The sequence below is a fragment of the Zalophus californianus genome, chromosome 5, assembly GCF_009762305.2.
Source record: "Zalophus californianus isolate mZalCal1 chromosome 5, mZalCal1.pri.v2, whole genome shotgun sequence".
Taxonomy (NCBI): domain Eukaryota; kingdom Metazoa; phylum Chordata; class Mammalia; order Carnivora; family Otariidae; genus Zalophus; species Zalophus californianus.
The window spans coordinates 127345410-127372133 of record NC_045599.1 but is presented as its reverse complement, the minus strand read 5'-3'; the positions used below and the strand labels follow the sequence as shown (position 1 = coordinate 127372133).

The window sequence follows — 26724 nt, the reverse complement described above, 5'->3', positions numbered from 1 at the left end:
GTTGGCAAGTATGTGGAGAAAAAGGAATCCTTGTAACAGTTGGTGGGACCGTATATTGGTGCAACCAGTGGGAAAAATAGTGTGATAGTTCCTCAAAAAATTAAAAATAGAATTACCATATGATCCAATAATTCCACTACTGGGTATTTACCAAAAACAAAAACACTAATTCAAAAAGATATATGCATCCCTATGTTTATTGCAGCATTACTTATGATAACCAAGATATGGAAGCAACCCAAGTGTCCATGTATAGATGAATGCATAAAGAAAACATGCCATACACACACACACACACACACACACACACACACACACACACACACACACACACATATATCTATAAAATGGAATATTACTCAGCCCTAAAAGAGGGTGAAATTTTGCCATTTGGGACCACGTGGATGGGCCTAGAAGGTATTATACCAAGTGAAGTGATTCAGACAGATAAAGACAAATACCATATGATTTCACTCATATATAGAATTTTTGAAAACAAAACAAATTTTTAAAAAAATGAAGAGACAAATACAAAGAACTGATGGTTGCCAAAGGGGGACAGAAGGGATGAGTGAAATAGGTAAAGGGGATTTTTTTTAAAAAGTTGGTTGCTTAAATGATACCTACCTACTATCTCCTTTTTAGATCCTCAATTTTATGAAAACTTGTAAAATTAATCTTCCAGATATAATTCTGGTCATGGGTAAAATTGTGAAACAATCAATCTTGACTTCCCCCACCTTCCTTACTAATCACTCTTTTTTACACCTGGGACTTACTTGCAAGCCTAAAGTCTTTTCCACCTGCCTGCAACCAAACTGGGTGTTTCTACTAAGAAGAAAACTAGAATTTACATCAGCATAGAAAGACCTCATATATGTGATGAAGCTCCTGTTCCCTTAAGATATTCAGATTACATTAAAGGACCTCCTCCAAACATCAATGTCTTAAATTTGCAGAGGGTTGAAGTTATAACAATGGGATAGCTGAAAAGTGGAGTATTTTGTAGACAAATGACCATGCTCTGTGCCCACATCATCAATGGGTATGGCTGTTTACATCATCTGCATAAAAATATTTTAACTTTGTGTTAACAAACCATAGGGACTTACAACGTATGACTATTCAACTTTATTAAGAACATTATAAAACAATACATTTAACAAAAGTATGTTTATTTCCATACAACGCTTTTACATTTCTCTCGCCTCAGTTTTATCTAAAGCTAAGCCAATATCTTCTTCTAAGGCACTTCATTAATAGTGCATGTTCTTTAGACACGGAATCCCTTTGGGCAACATGCAACATTCAAATGTCTGTTGGCGATACACTTTTACAAAATATTTATGATGTCTGGAAATAATAAACCTCAACACCCATGACCACACAGCCCCAGGGGCAGTAGGGGACATACACAAAATCACAAAAACATTACCAACCAGTCAAGCACATTTTGGCTAATATCCATTCACAAATAACGTTACTTGTGTTGGTCAGGAAGAATTTAAAAATATTTATAGATCAAAAGAAAGGGTCAAAGACAGAACTGAGCATGGAGCACACCAAGTTAGCTAATAGGGCAGCCCTAATTCTTTCTGCTTCTAGCTAGAGGGGATAATCAATACAATTAAACCCATAGTTTAAAAGCTTTTGTGGAAATTCAAATTGTAACAGAAAATAAATTAAAGGCTAATTGCTTCTAAGGGAATTCATTAAATGACATGTGCCAGACAGGTATCTCTCTAGTGCATTTTAAATATGATTTGACATCAAGGTAAACACATATGCCAATGATGCTTTCTTTGCTTAAAATAAATAAAATCTGTGTACTATCTTCTGTACTTGTCCCTTTTTGGAGGGACAGGCAAAAGTAAACGAGCACAGCTTCATTGTAAGTATTGCCTAAATCTGGTAATCAAAAAAGTCGTATCATTTTTTATTTTTAAAAAGGTTAAGAGATTTTATTTTATGTCTTCTAAATTGAATGCCCTTATATTTTGTATCCATTAGTTTGTATGTAACTGAGTTTACAGCTCCTTCAAATATCAGTATGTGTAAAGTTTATTGGGGTAATTTCTAAATTGAGAGAGAGAAGGTCACTGTATCTGTATATATGGATGTATCCTCACTTTAAGCTTGTTCTGCAGGCCAGGGTCAACAAAGATCTGTTGTAATCCAAGAAACACAATGGGAAAAATTCAATATAATAAGTCAGATCTGATAAACCCAGTTTTGGATCATGAGAAAATTCTACATCCAAAAATATAAGCCATTACAAGTCAAGATTTAATTACAGCAGTATTCTTATTTAAAAAAAAAAAAAGGGAGGAGTCCATTATTTATGGGCATTGTGAATACTTTTCTTATCTAAAAGCTATCTGAAACTACTAAAAGTATCTATATTTATTCATAAATATTGACCCACTGGATCAAAGTGTTACTTCCCAGTCTAGGCTTTACAAATGTTTCTGGTAACTTGGTCCTGGCAAGTGCCCTTGTTCCTCCTGAGCCCCATCATAATCACTGCACCCTGGTCTCTGAAATGTTTTAAAGAATGATGACCCCCAAACCTGAGGAATTCCTGAAAGTTGTTATTAAATTAAAAACAGAGCAGCCAAATTCTTTGCAAACGACTTCTTTGATGGAAACAGTTATTTCCAACCTGTATCAAGAAGGGAATTCTTTTTTAGGTGCCTGGGGAAGAGTAAACATGCCAAGTATATTAGTCAAGATCGCTTGAGAAGACTGTTTTGTGGATTCTTCTTCTGAGCTCCTGAGTAGAACCCTCAACTCTAATGTCCCTCAGATCATAACAATACCAGCTCAGCCATAAGTCTTCCCAAAAGAAGAGCTGGTCTGTTCATATATTTACTTGGTTTCAAAGAGCAGGAAGCCTGCAAAGGTAGAGAAGCGCTGGTGGTCCCCATGAAGAGCACCATTGCCCATTCTCAGCCAAACCTCATCCCCTTTAGCCAGCTTCAGTACTGCATGGTTGCTGGACGTATCTGACTTCCCCTTTGTTTCATAGCTGTAAAGAAAAAAAGGTACCAAATACTTAGTCTTTGCAGTGGACAGTCACCTCTTTACCAAAGTATGTCCCCCCCTTCTCCTCCAGACTCTCATGCACTTAGAGTCCTATGATTAAGTCCTCTAAATAGCATATGAACAAAGACTACATGTATCACTTATAGGGTTGGACAACACAACTCCCCCAAACATCTCTCCTTGCTTCTTCCTCATTATGGCCATGTGGATTGGTAATGACAATGACCAGAATGACCTTGGAAGCCAAGTGTTGTAGCCTGAGTTCTTGAAGACTGTGTTGCCAGAAGCTCTCTCTCACTTGCCCCAACCTGGAGCAACCACTCTGGACTGTTCCATGAGAAGAAAAGGGATTTCTTTTTTTTAAAGATTTTATTTATTTGACAGAGGGAGACACAGTGAGAGAGGGAACACAAGCAGGGGGAGTGGGAGAGGGAGAAGCAGGCCTCCCGCTAAGCAAGGAGCCCGATGCGGGGCTCGATCCCAGGACCCTGAGACCATGACCTGAGCCGAAGGCAGACGCTCAACTACTGAGGCACCCAGTCGCCCCGAAAAGGGATTTCTATTATGTTTAAGTCATTGGGTTAATGTTATAGCAATTTAGTCTACCCTAACTTATTTAAAATTTGGTACTGAAGGACGGTTTTGCTATAACCCAAACTAAAATATGTTGCATTGGCTCAGGATCAGGCAGAGAGCACTGAGGAGACAAATATTGTAGGCTTGAAAGCTGGAGACCTATGTTGTGATGGGGCAAAACATTTAGGAAAACATCGGATAACGTGGAAAGCAGACCCTATGTCTACCAAGCCTATACCCTAAGAAAGGAAGTGACTGGGGCGCCTGGGTGGCTCAGTTGTTAAGCATCTGCCTTTGGCTCAGATCATGATCTCAGGGTCCTGGGACCAAGCCCCACATCAGGCTCTGCTCCACGGGAAGCCTGCTTCTCCCTCTCCCACTCCCCCTGCTTGTGTTCCCTCTCTCGCTGTGTCTCTCTCTGTCAAATAACTAAATAAAATCTTAAAAAAAAAAAAAGGAAGGAAGTGACTGGAAAAGCCAAAATATTGCTTTTAGTAAGATGTTTCTGCAAAAGACTAGTTCAGACAAAACCTGAGATGTCTGAAGCACAGGAAGCAGAAAGGGAGAGTCTAGAAAGTTGAGGTCTAACAGAGTTGGAAAAGCCAAGTGCTTTTATACGAGAGATAGCAGAGATAAAGTGGATGTTGTCCTATTAAGACTTCTCATTCAATCTAATAGACACGGCCTGTGACATAACTTGATGGATTAAAAATATTGCCTTTCTACCTAAATCTATTGTTTAGAAGTCCTTGTGGTAACCACCACTAGTCAAGACAGAAGGGCCTGAAGACAAGGAATCAAGGGAAGGGAAGAACAGGCTGAAAAACTGTCAAGAAAAGAAAGTTGGGTGTGGTTTGCTAACACGTATAACTGACTGGTAGCAAATGGAACAAAAGCCTGCTAAGTTTCTTAGAAATGGTCTTACCCAGAAACCCAAACCTGGCTCACAAAGGACTTGGGGTGTTTGACAAAATACTCTTAGACCTCAAATTTGCATGAGCAGGAAGTGGGCTGTGAAAGACCCCAGGGAAAGCCTACTCACTTTTTAGATGGAGACAAACAAACAAGGAAGGTCCTCCCAGAGGACAGAATTAGGAGCCAAAGAGAAAAACAGCTGAGAGGCTGACTTGATAAAAAGGATTGCTCATTCCTAAGCCTTGGGGCTTTGAGCTGGATGCATGAACTGCAGTTTAGGCTGGCTTCCGTGGGGGTGGAGATGGGGAGACATATACTCTAAATGTAGAGGAATTCAACAGCTACTTGGTAGCCAGAGGAGCAGAGAAGCCTAGCTGTTCACCAGACTCCATCTCCCTGCTTCCAGAGGAGCAGCTCTACCTTTCCTTGCTGCCCTTGCCTTGGTTGAGGGGAGTTAGGGCTGGGCAACAATGTAACTGTATTCTTTGAATAGAATGTGTGATGCATAAACATTTTCACAAGCCTGTTGCTCTTTTCTCCTTCCGACTATGGCAATGACAATGACCAGGGAGAATTTGCAAGTCAGTTTTACAGGTTACAGAACTGCTTTCACCAGTCTGCATCTCTCAGAACCCAGATAGAGCACCTCCCTTCCAACCTGCCTCCACCCAAACCCTCCTCTGCCCTCTCTGCCTCGCCCTTCCCCATCCTGGAGCTGGTCAAGCAACATAGAGCTCTGCAGTGTTTGAGCTGCCATATTGAGTCTCTCTCTCTCTCTTAAGAATTTATTTATTTATTTATTTATTTATTTATTTATTTATTTATTTATTTATTTATTTATGAGAGAGCACAAGCAGTGTGGAGAGGCAGAGGGAGAGGGAGAAACAGACTCCCCACCAAGCAGGAGCCGGACGCAGGGCTCCATTGCAGGACCCTGGGATCATGATCTCCAACAAAGGAGGCTGCTTAACTGACTGAACCACCCAGGTGCCCCTTGAGTCTCTTTTTTTGCAGCAATTTCACCTACTTCTCTTTTTCTCTTTTGGTTTTTCAAATACATCCTCCCACTGGAGGCCAGGCACCAGAAGAAATGGCAATCCTCCCAAGTCATCAAAAATGACAGGGATAAGATAGCAACCACAGAGTTTTTCATAGATAACTCACCACCCATTTAGTTATGGGAAAGATGTTGGCTCTCTGCCTCTTTCCCACATCCTAAGTTTATATCAGAACAAGTAGTAATATTTCTTTTTAAGATGATTTTTTAAAAGATTTATTTATTTATTTATTTGGGGGGTGCATGCCTGTGTGCACATTAGAGTGAGTAGGGGGAGGGGCTGAGGGAGAGAATCCTCCAAGCAGACTCCCCGAGAGCAGGGAGCCCCATGCAGGGCTTGATCTCAACACCCATGAGATCATGACCTGAGCTAAAACCAAGAGTTGGTCACTCAACCGACTGAGCCACTCAGGTGCCCTAAAATAATTTTTTTACAAGAAACTCTAGGGCCGGGTTGCTAGGCTAAATATCAGATCCACAGCACAGCCTAAAGGCCCGGGTCTACTCCCAACTCTCTACCTGTCAGCTGAGGAAGATAGTAGAGAAGACCATCAATAGGGGTAAACTCTGGCCAGAGTAAGAAAATAGAAGAAAAGGCTGAGAAAGAAGGGAAGAAGTTATGAGTTAAGAAAAGAATACAAATGGGGGTGCCTGGTTCAGTCAGTTAAGCATCTGCCTTCGGCTCAGGTCATGATCTCGGAGTCCTGGGATCGAGCCCCGCGTTGGGCTCTCTGCTCAGTGGGGAGCCTGCCTCTCCCTCTCCCTTGCCTGCCGCTCCCCCTGCATGTTCTCTCTCTCTCTCTGTCAAATAAATAAATAAAATCTTAAAAAAAAAAAGACTCCCTGTCCCCCGACCCCACTCTCACAAGCACATGTGTGTTCTCCCTCTCTCAAATAAATAATAAAATCATTAAAAAAAAGGATACAAATGATTAGTTATGAGGAGTGTTGCTAGTAATTAGCTCAAGGCCTCTTATCCACCTGCTTATTCTCAAGTTCATCAGATTTATTTCCTCCCAAACAGTAATTATAATTTGGCCATATATTGGTATATGGGAGATCTCAGTGATGCCAAGTCAGGTTCTCTTGATTCTTACACACTCCCTGGCATCTGCCATCCTTTGAGCAAGCCATGGCGGCATGGTTGATCCCTGTGATAGAGAAGACCACCCACCTGTACATGCTGAACACTGTATTACCATTGTGCATGAGGTACACATACACTTCTTCAACATCCTCGTGCTTCATCATGCTGAAGGTGAAGAAATACACACCTGAAAAAGGCAGGTATATACCCACATTTGTATTAATATATTGTACATCGAGGACCAGGAGATATACGGTATGACTTCCCTTTTTTTGTTTATATTCTATTTGGTATGTAGGCTCTTCTTCGCCTTTATTTGTATGAGTGTTCTTTCATCTGCTCTCACCTTCAAACTAAAGTTTTTTGAGACTTTCTCAGTGTGTGTACTATGTAACACTGATAAGTGCTTACGGTGAGGCACATGCCATTCCTAGGTATCAATTAACTATCATTAGATTAGCACCTACCACAAGACTCTTATTAGAACAAGGTACGGAGCCCCTTGTGGATGAACACACAGCCTCCACGGCCTAACAAAATGAACCATGTGCAGCATTACAATGGATGAGTACCCTCAGCACAGAGATGTTACCCAGAGATAAGAAGTATTTTAGCAGATAAGTGTTTATCAGTTCTGAAGAAATAGTGTTAGTAATTTATCGTGTTACTCATTGTAAGTAGATGAACTTACGTACAATAGAGACTCAACTATGACTCAGCAGCATGACCTTGCTACTAAAAATAGGGATCCTTCTCATTTGTAAAGGATCAACGTATTTTAAAAGATGTGAGTTTTCTTATACGTCTCTAGGCCACCTAACAGAAAGGAACTTAATATGACCCAATACAGTCTAAAAGATTAAAACGAATCAAAAAGCAGAGAGAGGAGCAAAAAGGAAAATCTTCCTCATGCCAAATGATGTGATATTTGAGAGTGCATTTTGGAAAGATGAATGAATATACATCATCAAGTTTTTATGGATTTCCATGCTACATTTTTAAACTAGTGACCTTGTCTTAATCCATTTGAGCTGCTATAACAAAATGCCACCGAATCAGTAGCTTAGAAACAACGGCAATTTATTTCTCGCAGTTCTAGAGGCTGGAAGTCTGAGACCAGGGTGCCAGCATGGTCAGGGGAGAGTCTTCCTGCAGGTCACAGACTTCTGATTGTATCCTCACATGGCAGAAGGGATTAGGGGACTCTGTGGGGCCTCTTTCATGAGGGCACCAATCTCATTCACGAGAATTCTGCCATCATGAGGTAATCATGATAGGCCTTTGGACCCTACTTCCTAATACCATTAACTTGGGCCTTAGGTTTTCAATGTATGAATTTTGGAGGGACACATTCAGACCATAGCAGCAGGCCTTGTAAGAGAAAAAGCCAGAAATGTCTTAAAAAAAAAAAAAATAGCATGGCACAGTTCTATGCGTTTTTTCAAAGGTGCAATCAAGTAAGATAGAAGCTGTAAGGGTTCCATGTTGACCACCTGCTTCTGAGTCAAGTTGAACCAAGTGAAGAAGTGTGATTATGCTTCACTTAGTGCCAGGCTTGCATATTCAATATGCTGGGAATGAAGGAACTGGTATAAAAATCAGTCATATCCATTCATATGCCTAGAGATTGGTTCACAGATGAAAAGTAAAGGCAGATTAAAATTAGAGGACTTGAAGAAAGTAATTTCTGGTGCTTAGGTTTTTACATTTTACAAAATGTATTAGACACACACACACACAATACACGCATGTGACAATTTTCAATGCCTCAAGAAGATAAAGCTGGATTCAAAAGGGCAGGGAAAAGTATTGGTTTTCCTGAAACAATGATGGCTGCTATACAAAATAGATTGCAGAAGCATGTTAGAAAGAGCAGACTAAGACACCAGATGGGGAAAAAATGAAATGCCTAGAAGTGGAAATATAAAAGTGAATATATATCATATCCACCTATGGCTTTCTTCTGCAAGGGAAGATACTGAAAGCAGAGGCAACACACTTGTGCTATGGTTTTCAGGTCTTTGTGTTACTGTAATTGCAAAAATCAGCCTTCTCTGTCTCATCGCTCCCAAAGTTGAAAAGTAGAAAATGCTCAATTTGTCATCTATTGGATGAGATTTAAAGTGGGAGGCAAATGATGGTTGTTACCAAATGATGACCCAAGAGAGTTCCAAAAAACTACTAAATTTTTGAACTTCCATTATAAAGCCCTTGAAAGCAAAGGAACCATCAGGCATCTCTAGGTGCTTATGTAAACTGCAGGCCAGATAATGTGTAACAAAATAGTTACAAGAAAACTGTAAGCCTTCAGAGCAGAAAATCACATAAGAAGGTTTAAAACTGGTTGTGAAGTGTGATGAAAGATCGCTTCTATCACTTCATATATCTGTTTATTTCTGAGTTTAGCTGCGTGGAAACCTAAATCAAGGCGTTAAAAGCACTTGTGCCAAATCTGACGTGGCGACTGCATCCATCATAATTTTCCTCTATTCCTTCTAGATCCCACACAGGGAAATAAGGAGCATTGAAAACAAACACCAGAAAGCATCCATTTTTCGTAAAACTAGGAGTCTGAAAAAAGTCAATAAACTTAAAATACTTGTAAGTTTGTCAAATGCAACAAAAAGCAGGCAGAGTCGCACGGAGGCAGCATGGAAGCTGGGCAAGGAGTTTTGAGGAGGCCAAGCCGAGGCAGATCTCACAGTACCGGAAAAAAGGCACTCCCTGATGGAGAAGGGCCACCCATGCGGCAAAGCAGCTCTTAAGAGCAGGGCTGAGATGAAGCCTAAGTGATGTTTTGGGGGAAGGTTGCTAGATAAAGTACAAAAAGTGAGGTGAGTAGTCCTGAAGTGGCAGATTTCTGAAACTACCAGCAAAACCAGGACTCCTAAGGGCAAGAGAACTACACGTGCAAGGCTGGGTCTCAGAACTCTTCCCAGACGCAGTGCAGTCTGGGGAGGGAGGCAGAGGAAGTGTGGCCACACAGAGAAAACACACAGAAGGGCCACACTTCAAAGACCAGACTGAGTCCCCTGCTAGCAGGAAAGGGAACCATGGAGCCAGAAGTATGCTGAAGTCCCTCCCCCTTCCGCAGAAACTACTGCCCCTGGCCGGTCTAGGGAAATCCAACTCATTCAACCACCAGTTAATTTCAGAAAGTAGAAAAGAAGGGCAGAAACTACCAATAGAGGAAGAATACTCACTGAGAAGAAATGTTGTCAGGTAGTAGATGAAAACTGTAACCAAATATTCCATCCTGAGTTTAAAATATGTTAATGAAGCAAACCCCTCCATGAAAGAACATTATTAACTCACGGCAGGTATGTCCAGACAAGGGGCGCCTGGGTGGCTCAGTCGTTAAGCGTCTGCCTTTGGCTCAGGTCATGATCCCAGGGTCGTGGGATCGAGTCCCGCATCGGGCTCCCTGCTCGGCGGGGAGCCTGCTTCTCCCTCTCCCACTCTCCCTGCTTGTGTTCCCTCTCTCACTGTCTCTTTCTCTCTCTCTGTGTCAAATAAATAAATAAAATCTTTAAAAAAGAAAAAGAAAGAAAGAAATGTCCAAACAAGAGGAGGAACTAAAAATTGGTCCCATTAGATATAGAAAGAGTAAAGAAAACATCACAGAAATAAGACAGAAGAAATTGGAAGAAGCAAAAAGGAAAAGTCATCCTTAGCATATGTAATTAAGAACATGTAGAAAAGTGACAGAGAAAGCAAACAACATGAAATGGAAATTTTAAAAAAACAGCAACAGATTCGAGAAAATAGTAGATACAGCGAAGAAAAGTTAAACACAAAACCAACAAAATATAATTGGAGCCCTTCACAAGTTAACCAGTGGTGTCCTAAGGTGTGTATATGGGGGGTGGATGCTTGTGAGTGGTCAACCCTAAAGGAGAGGAGTATTTTATCATTGACATGGTTTAGAATTGCTGCACTAGGATGACGATAAAAATCTAGTGATCTTTTCATTGGTCCTATTATAGTTCAAAAATATCCCATAGACAATGTGCCCACTTATTGCCTGATTGCCTAACACAAGTCAGACTGTTCCCAATGCCACCCCACCTTAGTACAGGAATGAGAAGGAAAAACAGTGTTTAAATTTATATTTAAAAATATAATTCAAAGAAACTTTTCAGGGCAAAAAGAAGGCTTACATCCACACATTCAAAGGACAGCAGGAAAAGCCTACCCAGAACGATCAGCTTGTGGTGGCTGAAAGTAAGGAAGTTGTAGGGGCTGAATGACGACTCCCAAATCGGCCCAATTCCTAAAATCTCCAGGAGCTGCAAATGGTACCTTATATGGCAAAAGGGACTTTGCAGTTCTGATTAAATTTAGGATCTTTAGATGGGGAGATTACCCCAGATTACCCAGGGGGGCCCAAGGTGATCACACTGCCCTTGAGAGCCAAGGAGGTCAGAATCTGCCAGGAGGTGACATGACCATTGAAGTAGAGACTGACATGATATGGCTGATGGAGAGGGAATGTTGACAGCTTCAGCGTTGCAGGAGGCAAGGCCCTCCAGCTTCCAGATGAACCAGCATTGTCTATACCTTGACTTCAGCCCGGTGAGACTGATTTTTGACTTCTGACCTCCAGAATTACAAGAGAATAATTGTGTGTCATTTTAAGCCCCTTAGTTTGTGGGAATTTATTAGAGCAGCGATAGGAAATGAATACAGAAGTGCTCGAGAAATTTTAAAAATTCAAATAAAAAAACCATTCAAAGGATCAGGTCCTCCTTGGGGTGGTGGCAAGAGGAGAACACTGTTACTACACATTTAAACTGGGAGAATTAGGATCTAAAGAGTTTTAAAGTCAGAGGTAACTATGGCCTCTGAGGGATTATTTGCTTCAGTTCAAATCAGAGTTAAAAATCTTAGTAACCGGGCGCCTGGGTGGCTCAGTCGTTAAGCGTCTGCCTTCGGCTCAGGTCATGATCCCAGGGTCCTGGCATGGAGCCCCACATCAAGCTCCCTGCTCCGCGGGAAGCCTGCTTCTCCCTCTCCCACTCCCCCTGCTTGTGTTTCCTCTCTCTGTCAAATAAATAAATAAAATCTTTAAAAAATAAAAATTAAAAAAATAAAAATCTTAGTAACCATAGAAGTGTACTCATCTTGGGCGCCTGGGTGACTCAGTCAGTTAAGCGTCTGCCTGCTACTCAGGTTATAATCCCAGGGTCCTGGCTCAGCGGGGAGTCTGCTTCTCCCTCTCCTCCCGCCTCACGCTCTCTCTCTCTCACACAAATAAAAAAATAAGATCTTCAAAAAAAAAAAGTGTATGCATCTTTTTGAATTCTAATTAATTTACTTTGAAATCCAACAGAAATCTATATATGAGCTGACTGTTTTAACCAGAATCAGAAAGAATTCTCAGCCCTCTTCGTGTCTTCCTTTCTGTTTCCTTTTCCTTCATTTTCCTTCCTCCCTTACTCCCTCACCTCTTTCCTACCTTCTTTCTGTCCTTCCTTCTAGATGGCTAGTTGAATAATTCAGTCATTCATTTATTTTTACATCTCACCTGATACCGGGGCCCCGAATCTACCAGTCATGACATCAAAGAAGTTTCCGATGTTTGTCTCCACACTGCTGAAGATAATCCCGCTGTTCTGATTGCTGAAGTGGGTTGCCAGAGAAGCCATGAATGCAATCTAAGGAAAGTTCGTTAATAGGAAATTTACCTTAAAGAAATGAGGTTTTTATAAAAGTAAGTTTAGTTCAATATTATTTGTAACAACTAGATCAGAAATGAACAGAAAAAAATTAATCATGGTAATTTCTAACATTTTATGCTATGAAGCCATTAAAATGATAGTATATATCAGCAGTTCTCACCTTGTGTTTCAAAATGTTTTTTGAAATATTAAAATTCTATTACTGGGAAAATGCGGATGAAATCTACTTATAGCTATTAAATGCTATTAAATGCACATTAGCATATTAAAGATCTGAGAAGGCCTGCAGCCAAATAACCTTTTAATTTTGTTCACTCTGTTACTTTTTTTCTCCAAAAGAACTGTGATACTATGATTTATAATAAATATACATTTAGTCTTTGTCCCAGTTTTTGGCACAGAGTTCCCAAAACCATTGGAATACCTTAAGTGGTTAGGGAGATCAAGGGGTCTTTTGTTATGTTAATGAGGCGACTTTTGGAAAGCACCTAGGCAACCTAAAGATGGGAGCTCGTTGCCATTGGAGCCAATCCTGGGATTAGAGGGTTGAAACTTTCAGTCCCACCCCACTTCAGGAAGGGCAGAGGGGTGGGAGGTTGAATGGCCTGTGATTTAATCAATCACGCCTATACAATGAAGCCTCCATAAAAACTTAAAAGGAAGGGGTTCAGAGAGTTCTAGGTTGGTGAACATGGGAGGTGCAGGAGAGTTGTAGTCGGTCTCTGAGAGGGCAGAGAAGCTCTGCACCCCTTTCCCTAAACCTTGCCCTATGCATCTCTTCCATCTGGCTGTTCCTGAATTATACCCTTTTACAAGAAACCAGTGATTGAGTAAGCAACATATTTCTCTGAGTTCATGCTAGCAAATTACTTGAACCCCAGAAGAGTTCATAGCCTCCCCTTCATAGCCGGAATGTCAGAAGCACAGATGACAATCCAGACTTAGAGTGGAGTCTGAAGTTGGGGGCGGCAGTCTTGTAGGGCTGAGCTTTTAAGCTTGGAATCTGATGCATTCTCCAGGTAAGTAGTGTCAGAATTGAGTTGAATTGTAAGGACACCTAGCTTGGGGGTGTGGGAAAATCCCCCACACTGGAATTGTACCGCTATTAGACAGTCACATTTGAAAATCAATGGCAATCCCCCGTCCACATGCGTCATTGTAACTGAGTGTGAGTTAGCTCAATAAATTCTTTAGCTTCCTGGGATTACCAGTCTTCAATGAATGGGAGTTTTAAGGGAGGGGTTGAGAGAAGAGAGAGGGAATAATTTGAAGTTTGGAAGACTCGGGGGAAAGCAGGCTTAGGAGAATCAACATGGAAAGGATTTGGACAGTCAGAAAGACAGCATGAGGGCTGTGGACTCAGAAGGAAGGGGAAGGAAAGGGATGACCCCGGAGGAGGGATTTTGGAAATGGGAATGAAGGGTCCTGGAAGTCACCCTTCTTTACAGGCTGCCTGAAGCCAATCATTCCTCCTCTGTAATGCCTCCTTTAAAACAGGTGAATGTAGGGGGTGCTTGGGTGGCTCAGTGAAGCATCTGCCTTCAGCTCAGGTCATGGTCCCAGGATCCTGGGATGGAGCCCTGCAACAGGCTCGCTGCTCAGTGGGGAGTCTGCTTCTCCCTCTCTCAGCTCATGCTCTCTCTCTCTCTCTCTCAAATAAATAAAATCTTAAAAATAAATAAAATGTGTGAGTGTAGTTCTCCCAAATTATTACATTGTGGTTTTAGGGTAAAATAATTGATGAAGCATTTTAATAATTGCCCAGGGTGCGCTCCATCAGACTGGCTACTCCAGGGCCCCCTGACCCTTGTATTACCATCACAGGTTTAGAGTTAAAGTTTCTAGATTTGAGGATGTCAAGCATCCCTCTCATTAGACACCTTTAACCTGGCCAAGCGGCATCTGTCTTCTTTTCTTTGTAAATTTTTGCCGGCCCATTAATCCCAGGTTGCTAAGATTATTAAACAGCATTCCTTTACGAGTGACAAAACCTCAAAAACAGTTCGAGAAACACAAAAGACCTCTCAGGTTATAACTTAGAAAACTCGAGGCCCAGAAAAATGATGGAATGTATCCGAGGTCAAACAACCACCAGATATGCCCAAATAAAAGGCAAAGTTTTCCCCCAATTGATCTTTCAGAAAGAGTCTCCGTATTCTGATTCTTTTTTTTTAAACAAAGTTTTTATTATTTTTTATTATTTTATTTTTAGATTTATTTATCTGAGAGAGCGCGAATGAGAGAGAGAGAGAGTACATGAGAGGGGGGAGGGTCAGAGGGAGAAGCAGGCTCCTCGCCGAGCAAGGAGCCCGATGCGGGACCCGATCCTGGGACTCCGGGATCATGACCTGAGCTGAAGGCAGTCGCTTAACCAACTGAGCCACCCAGGCTCCCTGTATTCTGATTCTTTAAAAGTCTCTCAGGTTATGGTATATTCTCTCAATTACACACAGCCCCCAGCTGTGTGAAATAATATTTCAACTTTAGACGCTGCTGTAGCAATCCGCTTTCAGTAGAAACCATACTTCAGATTTTGAATTTGGATCTTTTCCGGGGCTATCAATAGGCAATAGATCCTCTCTTGTGATGCTGGGCAGGGGCAGTGGGCCACAGCCCCCAGTCAGCCACACGGTCAAGAGCGTCAGCAACCAATGATACACTTAACAGCCATTATAATTAATAATAAATGCTTGCTTTCAATGTCGAGAGAAATCCCTTGGAAAAATCTATTTTAGAAACATCAGCCAGGAAATAAATAACCAAGACTTAGTAATTTTCTTGGTGACCTAACACATTTGCAAGTGTTAGATGTTATTGGCAACAAAAATTTTGAATGTCACTTAAAAGAGAAATAAATAGACAAATGAGCACATAAGCTTAGGATAAAATATTCAATTATAGCTTCATAAATAGATTCAAAACACATTAAGCTGAAATAAATATAATTTAGTCTAATCTAAACTAGGATGGATGACTAAAAAATAAAATGTCTCTAGCGATAAAGAAGATGCTGATGAGAAAAGTTTATTTCCTTTTTTAAAGTTTTTTTTGGCGGGGGGGCACCTGGGTGGCTCAGTTGGTTAAGCAGCTGCCTTTGGCTCAGGTCATGATCCTGGAGTCCCGGGATCAAGTCCTGCATCGGGGGGGGGGGGGGGGGGGTCCCTGCTCAGCAGGGAGTCTGCTTCTCCCTCTGACCCTCCCCCCTCTCATGTGTTCTCTCTCTGTCAAAAATAAATAAATAAATAAATAAATAAATAAATAAATAAATAAAATCTTTAAAGATTTTAATATATTTATAATAATATAATATATTTAATCTAATAAAAATAAAGATTTTATTTATTTATTTTTGACAGAGAGAGAGCACAAGTAGGCAGAGAGGCAGGCAGAGGGAGATGGAGAAGCGGGTTCCCCACCGAGCAGGGAGCCTGATGCGGGGCTGGATCCCAGGACCCTGGGATCATGACCTGAGCCAAAGGCAGCCACTTAACTGACTGAGCCACCCAGGCGCCCCAAGAGAAAAGTTTAAATAAAAACTGTGCCACAAGATCTTGAGTTAATAGAGATTAATACTTATGTATTAATATCCATATATATGATTTAAATTGGTAAATGTAACAAAATGAATAAATGTAATATTTGAGGTAGACACATTCCATTTATATATTTGAGTTGCCAAAACCCTTTTTATTTAACATCTCTTCCAATTTGGAAAATAGGACATTAGCTGATACTCAGGGCTTCTGTGTATTTAGTCTAAGAAGGGAGCTGAATTTCAACTTCTTAGGAATGATTTCAAAATGCTCTTTGAACAGTACAGGCCGTCTGCCAATGCCCTGCAGTGGGGTGAGCAAATCCAGCCTCGGGCATGCGGGTATGTGGGCCAGCAGCCATCAGTGAGGACGTGAAGAGGCGCTCAGGCCAGTAGCCATCAGTGAGGGTGTGAAGAGGCGCTCGGGCCAGCAGCCATCAGTGAGGACGTGAAGAGGCACTCGGGCCAGCAGCCATCAGTGAGGATGTGAAGAGGCGCTCGGGCCAGTAGCCATCAGCGAGGGCATGAAGAGGCTCTCAGGCCTTCCGCCTCCTGGACTTTGAGGGTCTGGGCAGTTAGAAGTCCCATGGAGATCTGCCCAAGGTGACTTACCTGCAGTTCTGGCGGAATCCCCGGGTAGCCCTTTTCTCCCTTGGGGCCATGCTGCCCTCTTTCGCCTCGTGGCCCCAGGTCACCTTTGTCTCCTTTCTCACCTTTGGCCCCTTCATGGCCAGTGGCTCCATTATTGCCATTGTTCCCATGGTTTCCTTAAATCACAAGCAGAAGGCATCATAGGAGAAAGCCCCCATCACTCACACTGACCATCTATTGTTATACAAATGCAGACCCTTTTCTTAAAGTTTTTTTATTTATTCATTTGAGACACAGATACAGAGAGAGAGAGAGAACACGAGTAGGGGGAGAAGCAGAGGGAGGGGGAAAAGCAGAGGGAGAGGGAGAAGCAGGCCCCCCGCTGAGCAGGGAGCCTGATGCGGGACTCAATCCCAGGACCCTGGGATCATGACGTGAGCCGAAGGCAGATGCTTAACCATCTGAGCCACCCAGGTGCCCCAGACCCTTTCTTCGAAAATGTTCGCTCTCAATTGCAAAAGACCATTTGAAACAGTCCCAAACACAGCCAAGGAGGCATCATCAAATGGGTTCTCTTACATGGGACACTGAAGACAGGCTTAGCTACTCAAGTCTCCAAAGCCTGTTTCTCCTATAAAGCAAGAGTTAGATGAAAACTTTTGAGGACTGATGATCACAGTATCGTTTATAATGGCAGAGATTAGAAACAAACAATACTGGAAGAGCTCAATTAAAAAAATGGCACATCCCAGTAAATAATGTTATATCATCACAAAAAAAGAATGCTAAAGAAAAATATTTAATAACATTTAATAATGTTCACGATACTTTTAGATAAAAAAGTTATGAATCAATAGAGACAGTGCGATATTATGTGTAAACAGTACTTATATATTATGTAAAAATATTTCCAGTGGGTTTTTTTTTTCTGAATGGATGAAACATGAGTAGTTTTGTGTCGTGCTATGTACTTTTTTGTCTCTTTGGATTTTTCTATAAAGGACGTGCACCACTTTTATCACCAAGGGAGATGTAAATCACTGATACAAATTGTAACAATAATTTTGAAAGTAAGACTTGGATAATGATTTCAACTCTTCACTTTGCCACTAAGAGACAGTTTCTACAACTCTCCCTTTATTTTATATTTGTTGAATTTCACACCCTTTGGCAGTTTATTTTGCATGCTACCTTTGGTCAGGTATTATACCAGGCTTGCAAACTCTCCAGATAAATGAACTTTGACTGTGTTTGCAAGTTAATGGGCCAACAAAAAAAGCCATTTTGATTGGGAAACATTTAGTCAAGGCCAGCTTGCTCTGTACCCTCAAAAGAGTTTAGACTTCAGAACATTTTAAGAGGATGAATATTCTCTACCCCCAGTCACTGCACCTGCTGGAGCCGCCCTTGACGTTCTATGACACAGACTCCAAGACAGTAATCACGGTTTAAAGTCTAACAGAATGTTTTCTCACTTTAAATTTGGTTTCATAAGAGAAGCCACTCAAAAGTATATTAAAAAATCAAAACTCAGGGAACCTGGGTGGCTCAGTCGGTTAAGCGTCTGCCTTCAGCTCGGGTCATGATCTCGGGGTCCTGGAAACAAGCCCTACGTCTGGCTTCCTGATCAGCGGACAGTCTGCTTCTCCCTCTCCCCGCTGCTCCTGCGCTCTCTCTCTTGCTAGCTCTCTCTCTCCCTCAAATAAATAAATAAAATAAAATATTTTTTAAAAGATTAAAACTCATTTGATCAATGTTAACATCAATGAGGGTAAGTGAGAGAAGAGCAAGTGGACTTCTGTCAAACCCTGAGAAAAAGTCCTACCCCCAGTAATTAACCTGGGGAAGAGGAAAACAATTAACCCTCAGATGGATTTGGGAGTTCTAAAACAGAGAGGATCTGGGCTACCCTTTCCTTGGCTGACCCCAGACACTAGCCAGTTTTCAGAACCTCCCACGCCTGGGGCACGCTCAGTAGGGTAGGGTGTCTGAATGGAGCCCGACAGCGTTTCCCACGTCGCCATGTGGTGCTGGAGCCCAAAAATGTTCCCATGAGCCCGAGAGGCATGAAAGTCAACCAAGAGATAGCTGAACATGGACAGATCCTGAGACTAAGGGAAGAAAAACTTAGCTAGACACAGAATCAGATGTAAGGTATGCAGTCCAGTGAACGGCACTATGGAGATGGCTATAGGCAGCCCTGCAGGCGCTCCTTTCCTCCCCACCTTCACTTCCTAAGTTCCCTGAAAGTTAGATAGAGTGTGTTACATGAAGCGTGTTGTGGCAGAAACGCCCAAACAAGAGTATGTCCAATAAGATCCCATGATTCTGTACTCCATGCTGGTGAAGACCCTCCCCCTCTCTGCCACCGACAGTGAATCTGGTGCCCCAAGATGACGGACGAACACCTGTGGGATTCTGCAAGCTGGATAAATAATAAATACTATAGAGTTTTTGGTATATTGTTCCACCTAAGTGGCTCTGTAAACCCAGTCCTCTCCCAGAACTCTCTTTTGGATTTTCCATGCACACCCTTTGGATCACACACAAGTGAACCCAAATTATTTCGATTCAACTTGGCTCTGATTTTGGCACAGTGCGCAATTAGACTGGCAACAAACAGAGCATGTCTCTCATCCTTACCTGGAATGCCAGGGGGGCCCGGGGGCCCCGGGGGACCTTGGTAGCCGCGGAAGCTGTATTCTCCATGGCAACACTTGCTGCAGTCTGGGGGCGGTCCTCCGGTTTGTGGAGACTTTAAAAAAGATACAGAGAGAAGCTTCAGAGAATGGTACTGGGGAGTCATTAGGACTTGTGAATTTCCCTTGGTCTCATCTTTTGGGTAAGTTTAACTCCAAACAACCTACGACCGCTTCAGAAAAGCTGGTGTGGGGTGAGGGCTTGAATGGCATGCTAGCTAAAGAGAGCCGATGTCCAAAAGGACAAAGAAGCCAGAGGGTCAAAAGAAGGGCATGCTGTTTGGAAGGAGTGTGGTGTTGGCAGGGGATGGGGCAGTGTTTCTGGGAAGTACTGTCTTGAGGCTACTGTGATGGCCAAGGAGGAAACCCCTTCAGAGGTGGACTTGGAGGCGGCCCTCTCATTCCCAGCTGCCAGGAGCCTCGCCTGTCGCTCCTTTGAGTAGGTGACCCTCAAATGGTAAGAACGATCAACTTCCAGGATACTTATTAAGAATTTCTATATTCAGGATACTGGGATAAGAGTTCTTAGAAATTTTGAGTCAAAATGCCACTCTTTTTTTTTTTTTAAAGATTTTATTTATTTATTCATGAGAGACAGAGAGAGAGAGAGAGAGAGGCACAGAGGGAGAAGCAGGCTCCCAAGGAGCAGGGAGCCTGATGCAGGACTCGATCCCAGGACCCTGGGATCATGACCCGAGCCTAAGGCACACGCTTAACCATCTGAGCCACCCAGGCGCCCAAAATGCCACTCTTTCAGTCACAACACACTTAAACTGCCTTAGGACATGGAGGAAACAAAGTATTCTTTAGCCCAGCAAATTACTATTAAGTATCTACATCTTGAAACAACTTTAACTCCCCCTTAAGCAGTATTTAACCTCAGGTCCTGTATCATATTTTACTTCAAAATTTTAAAAGATTATCACATCGTTCGAACCAATATCCAGTGAGTACTTAATGGATACTAAGTGTACTCAAATGTGACACCGAGCGGACTTGCTTATTTATTTAAAGAAAAATTTCTAAAATGTGTGCTTACTGTCAAGGAGCTACAGATCTAGTACAAGAGCTAGATTCGCTGATAAAATTTAGAGTGACACTAAACTGGTAACTTGCCTTTTGATTATGTAATATAAAATATTTATGGAAATTTTCCTAAACTTGAGTTATAATTCAATGGTCTGTTGAAAACAGCATATTATTTCTAAAGGATTCTAAAGAAAGGGAAGGAGCAAAAGAGGGAGGGATAGGAGGGGAGGGAGAAAGGAAGGAAGAATTTGAAATTCAGGTTTTCTCTATCGCTAGAAATCCAAGCAGAAAAGTGGGTCAAGTCTTCCATTTCTGCACATTTAGACTTCACTATTTTTTGTTGTTGTTTAATCAAAAATGGGCTTGGACGTTTTCCTCACTCCCTCATTCCTTTTCCTTTAAGGCCTCCACCACGCTCTTCAGGGAAAATGCAGACTATCTGTAGTCCGAGCATTCTCTTGCAACACCTCAGAGCCGGAGTCTCAAGTGATCAGGGGCCACGATGTGGAGCTAACTCCTGTCTAGTCTTCTGCCCACCAGACCCCACACTGGACAGATACGGGAGTCTGCAAAAACCTTTGGTAAAACTGGTGGAGGAAAAGAAAATCAGCTAAAGCAAGTGGTCTGGGACAAGCAACTTCAGACACTTGGAAAGTCTGAAGATGCCACAGCACCACCCCACCTTCTAATCCAAGGACGCAATCTGAGAAGTATTTCATAATTTCCTGGTATGATTTTGCTAATGTGAAATACAATTTTTTTTTTAAGTTCCAAGAAATCCAAGTCTCTGCCAATAATGGGCTTTGGGGGAGAAGGAGGGAAAATTCTGAAGCGGGAGCCATTTGAAAACAGAACTGAGTTCCTGAGATGCTAAGAATTTTAGGAACATGACTGTCCTGGAACCAGAACTCCTATCTCAGTTCTGTGTGGCTTTAGTGATGTCACTCCCCCCTCCCCCCGCCCCACCCCGCATCATTTTTCTTGTCTACTAAATTAGGGCACTGGGTAAAATGGCCAGGAAATTTCTTGCCAGCTCTAAGAGTGAGCAAAGATACTAAGGTCTTTTCTAAACCCTCAAATAATGGTTTAGAAAGATTCTGTTTGTAAAGTCTGGTGTCTGAGTGTGAGAAGTTAGCTCCAGGAGAGTGGGCTGCTCGGGGTGAGTGCCCAAGCTACTTGGGAGCACTTCGAAAGCAGAGAGCTGCCACCCCAGCAGGGAGAATCTTCTGGTTCCTACTAGTTGGTCATGTCCTGAGAGCCCCCCGACAACATTCACATGTTCCTCTGGCCTGGTCCTTCACAATACAGTCAAATGGAATAATGCTTGTGAGCCTTCTGAGGGACCCTTAGAACAAGTTAGACCGGATGTGTTAAGTCAGAAGTTATCACTTAAGTAAGGGACAATTACACGCTAGGGAGTCACTACATATACCCTCTTAAGTTTATCAACCCTTTTCTCATAATCAGGTCAAATGTGAAAGCCAAAGGAGAATGAGCAGCACGGGAGGAGGGAGGGGTCTCTGAGACAAGTCCCAGCCCTTTTGTGGATGGAGGCCATGGGGCAGCTACTCAGGTTCTGCTCTGCTATTGGCGAGTGACTTCTCAGAAAGAGGGCCCACAGCTCCTTCTTTAACCGAAGCAAGAGGGAAGAGGAAGGAGAAGGGGGGTGGGCAGAAGGGGAGGAGGGAGTCCGGGGGGGGGGGATTGATAAAGGAAGAAACTGCCTAGAAAAGAGAGCCCAGGTCTGCTCTCCCCCAGTCTCTGCACACTTCTACCCACCACGAAGCCCATGGCCAGAGTGCTCTTTCTAGAACACACACCAGCCCACCTCACTGCCCTGTTGTGAACAAACAAACACAACTTTGGCGGGCAAACTAAGGTCTGAGCTCCTCAACCGGCCAACAGAATCTTCTAGGCTGGCACTGAGATCATCCTGTGTCTTCCTCGAACAGCTCAAGGGCTCCAGCTGTGCCCATCCCTCCCAGGCTCTCTCATCTCTTTGCTGTCCCACATAGTTTCAGATTTTATTTCTTGCGTGGATAATGATTCTTTTTGTCTCACTTCTGAGATCCAATGTAGCGGCCACCACCACTCGGGCACTTTCTCCCCAACTGCCTTTTGTGCAGAGACTTTGTTTACCACACGGTATTCAATGATCTGGTCATTTGTCCCCATGAGAGCCCTTCAGAACTGTCCAGAGATAGGCTTGGGCTTATTTATCCCCATCCTAAAGCTTGGCACATACTAGAAGCACAGGAAATCATAGGTGAAACAACGAATGAGGAAAAAGAAGAATTAAAAGAAGAGAGGAGGGGAACACAGGAATATCCTCAATGCAGTGAGTCTCCATACCTATTAGCAGAGGAGTCATATTGAGGATCGCCAGAATATCAATGATTCTAAATCTCCTCAGGATCTGCTGTTGGGGGTTTGTTTGAGCCCAAGAGGGTTTGAAAGCCCACCCCCCTCCCCACTGCTAATTCAACAAAAGAAAGCCAGGAAGTGACTTCCTGCCCCCCTCATCTGACTCCAGCATGCTGGCTGCCTACTCAAAGATAGGGCGAAGTAGAAATGTAATTTGGATTCCAGTGGCCTGCTGGGTGTTGGTTGCCAAGAAATAACAACAAACGACAGCCTACATCTGCCTTCTGCTGCGTCTGGGAGCACATACTGCGAAGGCCAGGGAGGGTCCAGCAAAGATCCCACCCACTGAAATGGAAAGTCCAGGTCAAAGCCTGGATGAAAATGAAAATATCTTCACCACAAGGAAATACAGAGGACCATGAGTCACCCTCCAGCCAAAAGATTATCAGATGAGGGGCTCCTGGCTGGCTCAGTCAGTAGAGCGTGTGACTCTTGATCTTGGGGTTGTGAGTTTGAGCCCCACGTTCCTCTCCATGCTTAGCCCCAGAGTCTACTTAAGACTCCCTCTCCTTCTGCCCCTGCCCCCACCCTGCGCACTCTCTTTATCTCTTTCTAAAATAAATAAATAAATCTTAAGAAAAAAATAAAAAGATTGTCAGATGAAAGGACAATATCTAAAAGTGGGCTTTGAAAAATAAGTATTTGGAGGTTATCATTTCTTTTGTGGCTCCTTAAAGAAACAATTTTTTATTTTTTTAAAAAAGATTTTATTTATTTATTTGACGGTGGGGGCGGGGAGAGCACAAGCAGGGGGAGGGGTAGAGGGAGAGGGAGAAGCAGGCTCCCCACTGAGATCATGACCTGCGTCCAAGGCAGATGCTGAACCCACTGAGGCACCCAGGCGCCCCAAGAGACCATTTTTTCTTGACACGGTCTGACAGAACAGTCTGGGCGACTGCACTGTGCAGCTGAGTTAGAAATTCCAGCTCAGCCCCAGATCTCTAGCTGATCATGTGTGGGGTTTCAGTTTGATCATATCACCAGTTTCAACCCAAACTTTTCAGTCTGTGAGAGGCCGGGCTTGGATTTCACCTGCATGAACCTTTCCAGGGCCTATTGAATGCAAAGACACAGTGAATTCTTGTTGTAAAACCTCTTCCTTCAAAGCTCTTGTAATTCAAAGTAACTCTTTTTGCCCCCTTCCTCTGATTTCAGCCTGCCAGATGCTGAGAAGGTAAGTCAAAATCCGTTTTGTCTGTTCTTAATGTTTTAAACGAAATTGAATTTCACCAATTTGCAATTCACTACACTGAAACCTGACCTCACTCCAAAAATCCCCAAAAAGAGTTAAAGATGTTTCCTTGGGTGCTGAGTTCACACCCAGGGAAATAAATCAAGTCCTCTGTGATTATCAGGCTTTAAATCACACAATGAAGTTTTGCTTTTAATACACATGCAGTCTTGTTTGTTCTAACTCTATGGTTCACAGGCTGAACATAGAGGCTGAGCAACCTAGACGACTATAAATCAAATAAACAAGGTTGGCATGAAATGTCACAGTCAACTAACACATCAAAGTGAAAAACTCAAAGGGCAGCTTCTCCCTGCTGGGAAGGATTAAGAAAATCCAACTCTCTTAGGATCTGCAAATGATTGTCTCCAGCAATCCGTCTTATCTGTGTGCTCAGCACTTTTCACACCAAGAGAGCAAGAAAGAAATCAAGTCATAGCACAGCAGGGAGCTGGCTGCTCTGTTCTCCTTGACCCGGGGGACACCCTGTCCCCCACATCCTCTGCTGATTTCCTAACAGAGATCGGCAGTCGTCCCCCTCCCAGGACCCCAGAGCAACCCAGAAAGACCCCCACAAGCAGCATAGCAAACTTCTCGAAAGCATTGATCCTAAGAATCGCAGCTGAAAAAGAACAACAAAACTCGTTAAGCTTTCACAGTAATCCTTAGAAGAGAATTCCGAGTACCTGGCCCCAGAATGGGGTGATCTGGGCTAGGTCATCTACCTCGGGGTGCGGTAGCTCATCTGGTCTCAGGGATTTTAGGTCTGTAGAAGTGTTATTATCCACAGTCCCAGTTTTAGGATGGCTCCGCTCTCTCACTTCCTCCCTCCTGGAGCCGCTACGGCCAGTCTGCTGGTGGCTTTGCACTATTCTCGCCACTACTTTATTAGCTCTTCCGCTCACCTCCATGTATTCATCTTGACAGAGGCAAAATGGGAGGAAAAGCAAAGCCAGCAGGTGCCAAGAGACGAGCTGCCTCCCGAGCATGATTCTCAACAGAGCCCCAGAGCCTCCTGGAGAGCACGGCGGGGCTTCTCAGGCAAATGCCAGGGCTGGAAAGGCGAGCTGCCGCCGGCTGGGCGCTTTTATACTTTGGTGTGTAATAAATAAGGCTGCAGGCATGCCAGAGGGAAGCAGTCCTCCTCCCCAGGCAGGACAGCCCCCAGTCATCACTCCCCCCGCCACCAGGCAGCCGGGTTGGTGCGCGCAGCTCCCAGTTGGTGGGGTTCATAAATGTCACACCTTGGCACGTTTGTGTTAAAGTGTGAGGGAAACATACACAACCAGCTGGAAACAGAGAGCATGTGTCCAGAGGTTTGCTTTCGTGATTAGACATGTGCCTTCGTGGTCTGAGATGCTTTTGGAAAAACCTGCCCTCAGGCTTGCCAGGAAATTTGGGCTTCACTGCATCAGTTTTGTCTGACATGGCTGGGCGGACTGGTTCAGGGCAATCCGGAGAGCTCATGCACTCTCGCTGTACAGCTAATGCTTCTCCACACTGGTCCACTTAAAGGAACTCATCTCTCCTTCCAGACGTCAGCCGCAGAAGGCAATTGTGTGACTCCAGAACACTGAGCTGGATTCCGGTGCAGAGTCCCTGGGTCTAGCAAAAGCATGTCCCCATTCTAGGTTAGATTTCCCTTTCCCCTGCGTTTCCAAAAGCCAAGTCAGTGATTGCCAGATGAAGGCACAACATCCTGCTTTCTATTAAAAGACACTTGTCTGTCTCTGGCTACTCATCCTTCTGACATATTCTTGATTAAAATGGAAGAAATGGAAAGGGCCAAACCAAACACGCTGTTTCATCAGATCAGAATGAAGAGAATTATCATCATTTCTTTTATTTGCTACACTTCTTTTAATTTGGTCAAAGAGCAAATGGATATTCCTAACTTCTCTATGATAATAAATTAAGGGCATTTATGTAGCCAGGCCATGAAAAATTGCTTCTATTTACATATCATTTCATTTAATATTACTCATTCACTCACAGAACAAAAAGTCACTGCCCCCCCTCCCCCAGGAGAATTGCAGAGACCCTGGGACTTAAGGGACAATGAGTGGCAAGTGTCTCCTGCTAAGTGGACAAGCATGGCACTGTAAGAAGGCCAAACCTGGGAGAAGCCAGGCCTGATGATGAGGTGACAGAGCATCTGGAAAGGGGGAAGAGGCAGCAAAGGGACCTGAGACCCAGTCACTGATGCAAGTGGTATCACTTTTGCCGGACAGCTGCCTCTATATATAGGCTATATATATATACAGTCATGCCTATTCAAAAGCGAGCAGTTCCCACCCAGTGGCGGATCGGAGCCTCTGCCATCCCCATCCTGTAAGTCTATCCATCCAAAATTTCCTCACCATTGAATTCTTGGAAACCGGTGATGAGCCCTCCTAGGCAGATAACCCTAGGGAAAGTAGTGCATCAATCTGGCATTAACTCTTATTGAGGATTTCTTTCCCAGACCTGGAGCTGAGACGGGTCTTGTGGGCAAGCAAGTGGATGGAATATCGCTGTGAAAGAAAAGGCCCATGGGAGTGTCTCCGTGGGGATGCTCCCTCACAGGAGAGGCCTGGAAACACTTTTGCAGGGAGACCACAAAGCGAGAAAAGGCCCGCGGGACTGTCTCCGTGGGGATGCTCCCTCACGGGAGAGGCTTGGAAACACTTTTGCAGGGAGACCACAAAGCAAGAAATGGCTCAGATATCTAGGTCATCTCATTCAAAGTTTTCTAAGAGCTGTCCCTGGCACCTCTCACAACCTGGACCATCTGGCTAAGAAGCTACAAATCAACCTCTTCTGACTTTCAACCGCATCGAGGGTTTCCACTGGTGTTTTCAATCCTTTCAGCTATTCA

General features: G+C 43.3%; 1 protein-coding gene across 2 annotated transcripts; it reads right to left on the bottom strand.

Annotated features, from left to right (window-relative positions):
• Positions 1-1099: 1099 nt before the first annotated feature.
• Positions 1100-24913, bottom strand: C1QTNF3 (C1q and TNF related 3). Of its 2 annotated transcripts, none has more exons than XM_027604321.2 (6): positions 24554-24913; positions 19128-19239; positions 16506-16660; positions 12208-12337; positions 6768-6867; positions 1100-3028 (listed from the first exon to the last, which is right to left on the bottom strand). In XM_027604321.2, the coding sequence occupies exons 1-6, from the start codon at positions 24854-24856 to the stop codon at positions 2869-2871; spliced, it is 960 nt and encodes a 319-aa protein (XP_027460122.1). In that variant the 5' UTR covers positions 24857-24913; the 3' UTR covers positions 1100-2868. The 2 variants fall into 2 exon arrangements, with proteins under 2 accessions (XP_027460122.1, XP_027460123.1); XM_027604322.1 differs by having other exon boundaries at positions 24773-24913.
• Positions 24914-26724: the final 1811 nt, after the last annotated feature.